Genomic DNA, 13,293 nt, shown 5'->3' on the forward strand with positions numbered 1-13,293 from the left:
AACAAAATATTTGAGTACTTAAAGCGGTACCCAACTAGGCAGTGAAAAGGGGGAACCGATAAGTGAAATACCTTGGAGCTATTAAAGATGGTAAGGGATTACATCATCAAAGGCACTGTATGCGTTACTGGACCTCCTTCCAGAAGATTACGTGCCAATCCAGTCACATACGGTGAGGTAGTTCTACTAAACACCTGAAAAAAGCTGGGATTATTAGAGGATGCTGATTAAGTGCCCTCAGCTGAACTACCTGGGTGACTAGGCACTACTAGCCACAACTGTCATAAAAACAAGTGGTAAAGCTCGTTTCTACAGTGGTGGCTCGAAGTTGGAAAGAGCAGTGGGCGGTGGTGTGTAGTCTACTCATATTGGGATCTCTATTTGTCTCTCAACCTACTTAATTTTTTCTTAAAATATACGGAATGGGTTATGACCCTTAACACGTTGGCTGCCACGTATCACCGGTGATCACAAAAAAAACCTACCCCAGGTGCCATGTATCACCGGTGATCACAAAAAAAATCTACCCCCCAGGTGCCAAGCAAAAAAAGTCATGTTCCCGTTTGAATTTTAACGAGATATTTTTACCAGGAATAAAAGTCACGCACCTGACGCGTATGAGCACGTTTTTGTGCTGTGTTCACCGGTGACCACATGCCGTTTTTTAAAATTATTCTTATTTTTTTTTGAAATGTGATCACCGGTGATCACATTTCGAAGAAGTAAATCAAAATAAATCAATATCAAACTTGAGTTCATAGCGAGCAGTTGGTTGCAAATTACAGTGAAAAATAGTGAAGTGAAGTTGTGAAGCTATGAATTCCGAGGAAATACGTGACGCGTTGAATTCAATGGAAAATTCCAGTGTTAGTGGTGAGGATTTTAGTCCAGATGAAGATGAGTACATCCCAGATTCAGGCAGTGATACAAGGAAGGATGACAGTATTGATGAAGACCTCGATGTTAGTGCTACAAATGTTAATAATACTGCTGATGAAGAACAGACGGAAACTACGACACCATGGACCTCGCCTGCTACCGGAGAGACTTTGAAGAATTTCGAAGAATTTACCAATCCACCCCAGGCTTTGCAATATGATGCCGGTACGCCATTTCAATATTACAGAAAGTTTTTGACCGATGAGATATTGGATATTATTGTTGAAGAGACAAATAGGAATGCAAACTCTCAAGTAACTGGCATCGGTACTCGCAGCAGCAGTAGGATGAATATGTGGAAAGAGACTGATCGCCAGGAGATCATGGAGTTTCTGGCCATAGTCATCTATATGGGAATGGTAAAATACACTGCAATAACCAACTATTGGAATCCGAGCACATTGTTCAAAAACGCATTCGTCCCACAAGTTATGGCTCGTAACCGGTTCCAGATCCTGCTCAAATTCATTCACTTCGCAGATAATGCCCAGTCCTCTGAAACAGTGTCAAAAACTTATAAAGTTGACAAGGTCTTGCAGGAATTAATTCTGGCCTTTAAACAAAATAGACCAGCTAGCCAAAAACTAGTTATCGATGAAAGTATGATACCTTTCCGTGGTCGTCTGGGTTTTAGACCATAAGGCCCATAAATATGGTATTAAGGTGTTCAAATTAGCAGACACTACCGGTTACATACATATATAATTTGAAACTGTATACCGGAAAATCAGACACAACAACAGCGTTTTCTCTTGCAACAAATATTTGTCGTCAACTAATGGAAGGTTATTTTGGACAGAACCGAACACTCACGGTGGACAATTATTATACTTCTATCGTGTTGGGCAATGCTCTCTTAAATAGAAAAACGCATCTACATGGAACTCTAAGAAAAAACCGGAGAGGTATACCTAAATTAACGAAAAAACTAAAAAAAGGAGAATGCATCACATTTGAAAAAGCTGGAATGGTAGTTGGCTACTGGAGGGACAAGAGTGAGATTCGTTTTTTGTCCACGGTAAGCAATGGAACACTTGTACCCTCTGGAAGCAAGTCCAGAAGAACTCTACAAGATATTTTGAAACCTAACGTTATATTGGAATACAATAAATGTAAACAAGGTTCATTAATTAAACTCTTTTAAAATTTCAAAATTCAAATACATATCCGCTTAAATACTTATTAATTTTATTCCTTTTTTTATTTTTTTCAGGAATCGATTTGGCGGAAGGAAAACTATTCGTTGGTTCCGCAAAGTAGCTTTTAACGTGCTATTGAATACGGCGGTTATTAATGCGTATATCTTACACAACGAAAATAATCCCAAAATGCAAATATCTGACTTTCGTCAAAGCATTATCCTTTTCATGAGTGGAAAAGATAGCGCTTCAATAGCGCGCTCACCTCCGCAGGGAAAACACTTTTTAATAACGTCGACAGAAGCAATAAAGGATGGTAGGCGCAAGAGACATCGTTGCGGCATGTGCTATTCAGAATTAAAGACGACAAACTCGTCGTCAGTCACCAGGAGGAAGGCCAAACTAGTGGCAACATACTGCGCCCAATGTCGGAGGTCACCATACCTATGTCTTAAACATTTTCAACAACTACATTAAAATTAAAAACAAAAAATATAGTTTTTTCTGTTTCCAGGATTGAATTGAGTTTTCTCGTTTTTAATTTCGTATTATTTCAAAACTTTGTATTTTACTATGAAATAAAATATTTTTTCTTTTAAAATAAACTTTCATTTTTCCCAAAACTCCTTCCGTTAGGGCCCCAGCCCCTAAAATCTAGGGGCCTAGGCGTGTATCACTGGTGATACATTGGCACCTGGGGGTAGGTTTTTGAATTGATCACCAATGATACATTCGGAGCCAACGTGTGTTAAATCTGTTTAGAAAGATGATCAGTTTGCGTCATTCGGCAACAAACTTCCCGCTAGGGACATAATTGATGAAAAGCTGACAAAAACAATATTTATCGTATATCCGAAATACCCAATAAAGCCGCTAAAGGTAGCGAACCACCTCACACCTTTGTGGGATCCATATAAGGTACATACGAGGTGTGTTCAAAAAGTATCGCGAATTTTGTGTTTTTTTTCAAAAAATATTTATTTATTCATTAATAGCTATTTTGTCCCCTTCAAAGTAATCCCCATGAGATATTATGCACTTGTGCCAACGTTTTCTCGAATTTTCGAAGCACTTCAAAAAATTATTTTTTTTACCTTGGAGGAGCTCCTTCGATGCCATCTTTATCTCGTCAATCGTAGCGTAGCATCGTCCTTTCATGGGCCTCTTTAATTTCGTGAGCAAGAAAAAGTCTCAGAGAGCCAGATCTGGGGAATACTGATACGGTGGCTGTGGCATCATTCGTGTGCTGTTTTTGGCCAAAAAGTCGCGCACAAGCAGTAAGTAGTACAAGAGCCAATTTTTGTTCTTCCACAAATCCGGACTTTTCTGGCGGATCGCTTCGCGCCAATTGCGCATAACTTGCAGGTAATATTCTTTATTGACCGTTTTACCTTGTGGCAAGAACTTCTGATGCACAACGCCCCTACAATTGAAGAAAACGGTAAGTAAATCATTTACATTCGACCGAACTTGGCGCGCTCTTTTCGGTCTTGGCTCGTGCGGCACTGAGATGATTGAGCTTTGGTCTCTACGTCATAATCATAAACCCACGATTCGTCATCAGTTATGACCCTCTGCCTCTGGAGCAAATTTGGGTCGTCGCGGACAGAGTCCAACATCTCATTAACAATGTTCAGCGATGCTGCTTTTGGTCAAAATTGAGCAGTTTTGGTACGAATTTTGCGGCGACCTGTCTCATGCCCAAATCATTGAAAAAAATCAAATGGAACGAACCAATCGATATGTCTAGGTCCTTAGCAACTTCTCTAACGGTGATTCGACGATTAGCCAATACCATTTTCTTCACTTCAACAATTTTTTTATCTGTTGTTGAAGTACTCGGAAGCTTTTCGACGTTCACATCTTCTCGGCCTTCTGAGAACATTTTGTACCACCGATAAACATTGCTTTGGTCCAAAGTAGCTTCTCCGTATGACACAGTCATCATTCGGAGTGCATCGGCGCATTTAATTTCGTTTTCACACAAAATTTGATACAGGTTCTTTGATCCATCTTTTTGAATAGGTAAAATCGAAAACGAGCTGAAACATGTGGAAGCAAAGCAGAGAAACATGAGCAACAATATATCGCCACAAAAAAATCGAAACTCGAATATACGTAACCCGCGAAATCTCAAAATTCACGATACTTTTTGAATACACCTGGATTGGATTGGCAGTATGTACTACTCCCATGGTAGAACTAGCTAATCCACTGAGCCACTTACATGGTGTGGTAATTAAATAACAACACACCAACTTGTGTGAATTTTCTTATTCCCCAGTCACGTCTCAAGCGAACTCATCATGACGGTGTACAAGAAGTTCAGAAAGTCGTAATCGTCATGCTGAACGGGTTGGCTTTGGAGAATTATCAAGAATGTCTGCAATCAAATGCAAACTCATTTGAGCTGGTAGGTAGGTAGTTAAAATGGTTCAAGTACGAGCCTGACACTCCTCAAGTAGTACTAAAGCGTCGTTTTGGTACCATTTTGAGACCTCCAGCTAGCAGATATCTATAGCCAGCCAGAGTTGTTGATGTAATTGAGAAAATTGATGGGATTTAGGTTGAAGTACTACCCCAGACTGTCGAAGAATTGGGCACCAAGCGACTTTAATAGTCTAACTGCCAAACCTGGATATTTACAGAGAAAGTGCTCAGTGGTCTCCTTCTTTGGAACGACCTCACAGCTTCTTCAGTGGCAATGAAATGGTAAACCTAGCTTTTCTACGTGTTTTCCGATCATTCAATGACCGCTAGGCACAGCTACGAGTTTGGAAATTGAGCGTAGTGGAGTCTCCAGGACTTTTTTGTCCTGTGTCTATTGTACTGTAACCAAAGGGTTTTCGAAGTAACACACGAAGAAATGGAGTCCCACCTGCACTTTCCTGATAAATGAGTTGTACAGTTACTCTTTAACAACAGTCAAGGAGATGCCCATGACCAGGTAGGAGACTTTCTGAAACTAATTCTGTCAACCTCGTCCTGGCAAGCTCATCAGCAATTTAATTTCCCTCTACGTTCCTATGTTGTCCTGGAACCCAGATCAGAATTTTGTTCCCTGCAAACACAAGATATTTAATTTCCCTCTTACAGATGTTGACCAGGTGCCGTGCGAGCCTAATCGCGGCTTACCTATCGGAAAAAATGTTAATATCTCTAGCGTTTCTGCGTTCCCAAGCCATTTCGCATGCCTGCAAGATCGCAAGTACTTCTGCTTGAGAAGCGCTAGCAGTATTCGGCAGTTTTCAGAAACTAGATAAATAGTCTGATTTAGATAAAATCCCTACTCCGACTCTCTATTCCATCTTGGAATCGTCAGTGAAGACGGATGTACCAGCAGTATCAGAGTACTCTCGTTCCGATCCTGCCTACTTGCGGAAAGAGAGATTTGTACAAAGTTCAGAACTAAGCTTTAGTTTTTATGAAAACGGAGAAACGTCCGCTGTATGGACCGAGCTTAGTAACTGTAGCATGACTCCCTCTTTGACAACTTGAATGTGGCAAATTTTCCAGGGATGTACCTACATTCCAAGATACACTCAATATTTGTAACATGATGGGCTCCTAAATACAATATCTACCTTCGTGAAAGTGCCACGGAATAGATTGTGCGAAACCAGTGTAGAGGACCACCTTTCTTACTCTTGTTAGCTTAGCCTAAAAGACACCACGACTGTCCGGAGAAGTCCGGAGACTCTTATATCTACATAGTCTTGTGAGGTCCATGCTGATCAACCACCCTCCTAGGTTAGGTTAGGTTAGCTAGGTTGGTTGTCTAAGAGAAGACACTCGGTAGCCCTAAGTCTGATTGTGATGCCTGCATCTGATTTCCATCTCCTTACTAAGTTGCTTAAACCACTTAGATCTTTTAAAGAGAAGGCAACTGGTCCCTGCAGTGAGACATTTTGCAAATTTCTCAGGTCTTCAAAGAAATAATCACCAAGACATGTGGCATGGCTTTCTTTATGTACAGGAAATTCGCAGAGGAGGTGTTATCCCGACTCAGTTTTTTCTTCATCTCCAAACCTCCTGCAGAAGTCATTGTGAGGTATACCCACTCCACTGGCTAGGATGCCAATAGTGCAGTGACCCATTATAACACCTGCGAGGACGATGGTAGTTGATCTGTTGAGTGCAAACAGACAGTTCGTTCTTTTAATATTCAGTTTTGGCCTGAGCGTTTTTGAGGCCATGCAGTTAGTAGTCAGAGGCCTCCTGCTATTGGTTTCCGCGATTACGCTCAAGTCCACATCGCAGTGTATGGTTCGTTTAGAGGAATGCTTATGTCTTCTACCACTCACTGAAGATCAAGCTCAGAGCCTATCCTTGCACACCCATCCGCTCTTTCATAGCCCTTCACTCCAGAGTGGCCGTGACCCAACCAAATGCGGAGTTGTTGGATAAGCGAGAGCGACATCCTGCACTTTTTAAAACATTTTGAATTGATTTTCGTTGAGGCAAGTGCTTTGAGTATCAACAAAAATGCTAAAAATTGTTGGAGTTTAGTCTTACCGTTTTTGCTGCTTTGTCTATAGGATAGAGCTCAGATGAAAAGTAGCTTTCCAACTACGAGCCACGTTTTAACCCGGCGAGCGTAAGGTTGGGTGAAATTCACCCAGCCTGTAATAAACCGTTTGATATTTTCTATTCCGTACGTCAAAATAAGTTGTGCGTCTGAGTAGCTGCGCGGGGGGAGGTAGGCATTCGTTGTGTTTCATGCCGCAGTTGACCGCCGACTGGCGAGGTGTTTAGATGTTGTCAAAGTTGCGGCCGGGTAAGTTTCACCCACCTTACGCTTCGTGTTACAAATTCGAGTAAATACTTTTTGTTTTATATTCGTTATATTTTAGTTTTTATTTTTTTTTTTTTCAGCTAAATAATTAATATGTCATACGAAGAAACCCAAAGAAGATTATTGAGGGTTTTCGAAGCAGCTGATCAGGATGATTCTTGTGATGATTCTGGTAGTGACTTCGAAATTGATAATGTTGGCCAAAGAAGCTCTGAAAGTGATTCGGAACAAGAGGTAGGATTACCGAATGAGGAAGAAAACGAAGCTGAGGGATCTGAAGAACGTGAAAGCAATGATAACAGACCATATTTTACTGGAAAGAATGGTACAAAGTGGTTTAGTGTACCAGAAAGGTCTAACGTGCGAACGAGATCAGAAAACATTATAAGGGAAAGGCAGGGCGTAAAAGATATTGGCAAAAATGCAAAGACAGCTGTTGAATGTTGGAAACTCTTTCTTACTGATGAGATTTTGCAAGAAATATTGTTACATACAAATAGTCAAATAAATCTGAAGAGAACTGCTTGTGAAAATAGTCACGTAAAGAAATATATCATGGCAGACTTGTCATCGTCAGAATTAAAGGCTTTTATCGGTCTCTTGTATCTTGCAGGACAGTTCAAAGCAAATAAGCTGAATTTGAAGGATCTGTGGATAAGTGATGGATCAGGGGTTGAGATTTTTAGGACAACGATGACTTTGAAGAGATTTCAATTTATTCAAAACTGTTTACGGTTTGATGATAAGAATACTCGGAGCGAAAGAAAATCTACTGATAATTTGGCTGCCATTCGTTCTTTTTTCGAGAAGTTCGTAGCAAATTGCCAAATTGTTTATACACCATCTGAGTATACAACTATAGATGAACAACTTCCATCGTTTCGAGGCCGTTGCAGTTTTCGCCAGTATATGCCCAATAAGCCAAACAAATATGGCTTGAAAATATATGCCTTGGTTGATGCAAAGTCGTTTTACGTCATCAATCTTGAAATTTACCCAGGAAAACAACCAACAGGCCCTTACGCTCTCAGTAACAAAGCTTATGATGTTGTGGACAGACTTGTGGCTCCAATTTCCAAAACCAATCGCAATGTCACCTTTGATAACTGGTTTACCAGTTATCCGTTGATGTTACACTTATTGAAAGAACATCGTTTGACAAGCACAGGCACTGTTCGAAAAAATAAGCCCGAGATTCCAAGTCAGATGCTCCAAACGCGTAACCGAGAGATCCCCAGCACAGTGTTTGGATTTCAAAAGGATATATCTTTATTGTCCCATGTGCCAAAAAAAAACAAGGTTGTTTTGTTGATGTCAACATTACATCACGATGATAGCGTTGTTGCTGATACTAATGGCACACAAAAACCAGAAATGATTATTTTTTATAATCAGACCAAGGGAGGCGTTGATGTTGTAGATGAGCTGTGCACCAACTACGATGTTTCGCGAAATACAAAGCGCTGGCCAATGGTGATTTTCTATGCGGTTTTGAACATGGCTGGTATAAATAGCATAATAGTTTACAAGTCCAATAATAGTAGCAATTTGTCACGCCGAAATTTTCTTAGAGACCTGGGTATTGGATTGGTTTCAGAACATTTACAAAACAGAAAGGAAAATCAACATTTACCCCGAGAGCTTCGCAAACGAATTCTGGACCAAGTGGATGAACCCTCACACTCACAACGACCTCCAAATAAAGTTCCTAAGCCTATCAGGAGATGTCAAATATGCCCTACTAAAAAAGATCGCAAGACTAAACACACTTGTTATAAATGCAATCGCTATTTATGTATGGAACATGCTGTTTTCACGTGTCAAGATTGCGCTCAAACTGAAGATGATTACGAGAACTCTGAATAACTATATAGTAAAAGTTTTGATCTCATATGTTTCCTAATTTTATAAGCTAGAAGTAAAAGCTATTCGTTTTGTTTTTTTTTAGTTTCTTTTTTTATAAAATTATAATACTAAGTGTTACACTTTGTTTAAATGAAAGAAAATATTTTTGTTAGTTTCATAAATAAAGATTTAAAAATATTTGTTTGCTTTATTTTTCCTTCCCAATCAGTTCTTGGGTTATTACATAATTGTACTAGTAAATAAAAACGTATAAAAATATTATGAACACATTAAAATATCTAGCTCAATATATGGGTTTGTTACACCCAGCTTACGCTCAATGTAATAAATATTAACCTTACGCTCGCCGGGTTAAGCTTATAAAAAGAGAATTCAATCCTGCCTTATCAAATATCTGCTACTAAAACGGGACATAAATTCCATTTCCTTTTCTTTACTTCGTGAGTATTCTGTCTTGGGCCACTTTAAATCGTTTGGCATCTAAACTACAGGTATGATCCGTTTACAGCAGTAATTTTGACTCGGATATACCACAAAATTAAAGAAAAAATATTTTGAAATTTAAAAAAAGAGATATATACCAAGGTACCAATTTACTAGTCTATATATATATAAAATTCTCTGCACTCATCCCATTCAATTGGGATACAACTTTCCATTTCTATATTCAAAAATTCCGACTTTAAATCTTCAACCTAGTTTTGCAAATTTACTTTGCGAATATCAATCTCTTCGAAGTCAAATCGATTTAACCGTTAGTATGTGTACAAAAGTACCACAGATCCCCTCAACCCGCAAGCATTCACGACGCCGCGAATTCCATTTTGGTCTGACAGAGCGCATCGGTATGCAACAAATCCCAAGCAAATATTGACTCATCAGCACATCCGTGGTATAACTGAAGGAATCTGCTGCTGCTCATAGTGTTGTCTTCCATCCAAAAAAAGCAAAATCAAAAATAAAAATACTAGTCCACCTACAAATATTGACCATTTGTTCTGCACTTTTTAGTTTTTCCACATGAACAGCAAAAGCAAAAAGCAAGAAATAGTCACAGGAAGCATAAAAGATGGTGATGAGGTTGATGTGGTTGTATACAAATACACTTTAGAGAGTCCAGCAATCTAACATAATACAACTCACCACAACGCAACAACGACAACAATAATGACTAGTGCTAGCGGTCACAGTGATTGGCAATGGTCAAAATAAGCTGATGACTGCGGCCAGCGTATACAGCAACAAACAACAATAGCGGCTACAGCAGTGGCAGCCATTTTCGTTCTATGTATTTATGTACTCGTGTCTAGCAGTTTAGCTGTCTGCGTTTCAAAAATTGCCAAGAAATTGCACATGGACAATGATCACTAATACAAGAACGTGCGAAGGCACCCTTTAGGGAAGACTTGAACTTGTTGAGTAGTGGAGATTACTTTACCAAATATGTAACAACTTGCTATGGCAGATTTTGAGGCCCTGGTAGATCGAAGTTTCATGTCTGTGTGAGGGCTCATCACGAAAGAAGCTACTTCTATTAATTATAATTTTCTTAATTTAAACCAAATGAAAGCAATGGATCTACATATGTGAGTCTAGGATATTAAGAAAGGAAAGAATTGTCCGAAAAAAACCCGGTGGTCTAGAGCTCAAAAACTTAGGGTATTTTCAAGACAATTTAAAAATAAAAAAAATGCAAACGATATTTACATTTTTGAGGTTTTTTATTTAACTTTTTTTACGTACAAAAATGGAAAAAAAAATGTTTGTTTACTTTTACTAATCCTAAAAATGGCGCTGAAATTGACCCTCCCGAAAAATTGGACCTGGACGATATTATCTATTTTGGCACTTATATTTATCTGAAACACAAAGACCAAGCTATTTCCCGTACTAGAATAAAAAAAAAATTGACAAAATGGTGCGGTTTTGCACGAGAACTTGGTATATTTATCTTCATAAAACCATTTGGAAGCTCTTATGAAGCTCAGGATTGGTCTAATCCCCGCGCCAGACAGCTTTGTAAGAGAACTGAAAAAATCAACCTACTCTGATTTTAGCTAAGGCTGGACAATTGCAAAGGAAGTGCTCAACTGTTTCTTCCTCTTCCTCATCTCTACAACTCCTACAATATTCGTAGTCTCAAGGAATGCCTGCCAAATAGCCAATGACCACTGACTCAAGCCACAACCTTCGAGATATCATCTCTTGAGAGGCTAAGCAATTCCTTTGTCTTTTTCTTGTTTTTTGCGGCCATAGTAGCCTAGCTGTTACGCATGTATCTTCATCTCTGCATGACCTATAGGCCTCTTGGATAATTTTGTTTTTTATTATTTGTTTACTCGTGGGCATAGGCATTCCAATGGCACTTTTATCACTGAGCAGTTGAAGAGCAGTACCTTTTCTGGCTAGCTCATCGGCTTTACAGTTTCCCTCAATAGCTCTGTGCCCCAGAACCCAAATAAGGCTCAACTTGAACACGATACTAACATCATTTAGGGCTGCACGGCATTTCTGTACAACCTTTGATCTTAGTATAGCCGCATTCATTGATTTAATGTCCGCCTCCGAAACGACTATAAATACGTTTTTGTTACGGCATGCGTATTAAAATATTTAGCCATTTCTTTTATAGCACCTCTGCCGGATAGACGCTGCAGGAGTCTGGCAGTCGAACGGATAGTTCCATTCTCAATTCCTTCGAAAATACTCCATACCCAACTTTATCGTCTAGCATGAAACCATCTGTATAAAAATTTAGTTCCCCACTTCTCCATGGCCTTGGTGTCGCCACTCCCTTTTTGACGGTATACTTGTCTTTAAGAGCTTGTTGAAGGCGATTCTGGGAATAGAGTAGACTATTTCTTGTTTGTGATTGTTCAGATTGTGCAAAATAGAAGTGTGGTCAAGCCACGGGTCTTTCCATAGCGCCATACTTTTGAGTCTGAGCGCTGAATTTCCCTACCAGACTTGGTGCAGGTAGATTGATTAGCGCTTTCAGCGCTTTGTTTCGGGTAGTCCTTAAAGCACCAGAGATGCATAAAAAAGCTGTTCTTTGGATCTTATTCATGAGTTTAGCGTAACTTGCCATTTGAGCAGATGGCCACCATACAAGTATTCCATATATTAAGATTGGTCTAACAACCGAAGTATAGAGCCAATGTGTAACGGGAAGTGTTAACCCCTATTTAATGCCGACCGTTTTTTTGCAAGTATATAATGCAAGGTTGGCCTTCTTTACTCCTTCCTCAATATTAGGTTTTCACGAATGTATCTATCTAATATGAGTGATAAGTACTTGACATTCTCTCTCAAAAGAATATCCACACCCTTAGAAACCAGCGGGGAGATTATTGGAAGCCTATGTTTCCTTGTGAAGAGAATTATCTCAGTTTTTGAGGGGTTCATAGCGAGAATGTCCATAAGGGTGTTAGGATATTTGCTTTTAACAGCAATTGCTAGATCATCTGCGTATGCAGTGACGTGGCAAGCCTCTTTCTCCAGGATCAACAATAGAGTGTTTACCGCCAAAATCCAGAGTAGAGGTGTGCCTCTGCAGTCCTGTCTGCTTAGAGTAGCGCTGCCTAATTTAGCCGCTATCTTTCTTCTGACGAGTATAGCTTCCATCAGTACAAGAAAGGGTGGTTCAACTCCATAGTCTTCCAAAGCATCTAATATAGCACTTGCCTTTATATTGCTGAAGGCGCCTTCTAAAGGGTGGTTAAATTTTAAGAGCCGATTGTGAATGTAAAGCACACCTACACGTCAAGCTTTTTTTTGCATTTCTTTTGACATTTTTCAATTTCAGACTAACTCAATTTCAACCATAGAAAGACACATAATCGAGCAACGCGTTAAAGTTATTCAGGCTTATTATAAAACAGACGTTCAAATCAAAATGCATATCGAAGAAAATCAGCTTTAGTGATGAGACACACTTTCACCTCAGTGGTTCGTCAATAAGCAGAATTGCCACATTTCGGCGAATGATAATCCAAGAGTGATTGCCGAAAAACCAATGCACCCACAAAGAATGACTGTTTGGTGCCGTTTATGGGCCGGCGGCATCATTAGGCCGTATTCTTTCCAAAATGAGGCCGATCAGGCAGTTACTGTGAATAGGGTTTGCTATCGTGAGATGAACTTTTTATGGTCCAAATTGGAAGATATGGATGTGGACGATATGTGGTTTCAACAGAACGGTGCCGCTTGTCACATAGCTAACGAAACAATCACTCTTTTACGCGAAAAATTTGATGACCGAATAATCTCACATCGCGGCGATGTCAATTGACCGCCAAGATCATGTGGTTTGACACCGTTGGACTTCTTTCTTTGCGGTTATTTGAAGACAAAGGTGCACGTTGATAAGACAGCAACAATTCAAGAGCTAAAGGAAGATAATTCGGCACATTAACGGCATAGAACCTCAATTAGGATTCAGCGTCATAGAAAATTTGACTATCGGATGGAGGTGTGCCGCCGAGGCCGCGGCGGCTATTTGGCAAATTCTTTGTTCCATGCGTAATTGAGCTATATCAATATTATCATAATTAA

The 13,293-nt window shown here is 39.6% G+C and overlaps 2 protein-coding genes across 2 annotated transcripts; both read left to right on the top strand.

Annotated features, from left to right (window-relative positions):
- The first annotated feature begins 815 nt into the window (after window positions 1-815).
- Window positions 816-1,580, top strand: LOC129251135 (piggyBac transposable element-derived protein 2-like). The gene has a single exon (XM_054890509.1). The coding sequence runs from the start codon at window positions 816-818 to the stop codon at window positions 1,578-1,580; it is 765 nt and encodes a 254-aa protein (XP_054746484.1).
- Window positions 1,581-6,966: 5,386 nt separating this feature from the next.
- LOC129251136 (piggyBac transposable element-derived protein 4-like) lies at window positions 6,967-8,739 on the top strand. Its single transcript, XM_054890510.1, has one exon. It carries the CDS (start codon window positions 6,967-6,969, stop codon window positions 8,737-8,739), a length of 1,773 nt encoding a protein of 590 aa, XP_054746485.1.
- Window positions 8,740-13,293: the final 4,554 nt, after the last annotated feature.

Source organism: Anastrepha obliqua, unplaced genomic scaffold, assembly GCF_027943255.1.
Source record: "Anastrepha obliqua isolate idAnaObli1 unplaced genomic scaffold, idAnaObli1_1.0 ptg000005lb, whole genome shotgun sequence".
In the NCBI taxonomy this organism is placed as follows: domain Eukaryota; kingdom Metazoa; phylum Arthropoda; class Insecta; order Diptera; family Tephritidae; genus Anastrepha; species Anastrepha obliqua.

Coding starts and splice junctions, on each gene's coding strand:
- LOC129251135 (XM_054890509.1), top strand. CDS start 816: ATGAATTCCGAGGAAATACGTGACGCGTTGAATTCAATGGAAAATTCC.
- LOC129251136 (XM_054890510.1), top strand. CDS start 6,967: ATGTCATACGAAGAAACCCAAAGAAGATTATTGAGGGTTTTCGAAGCA.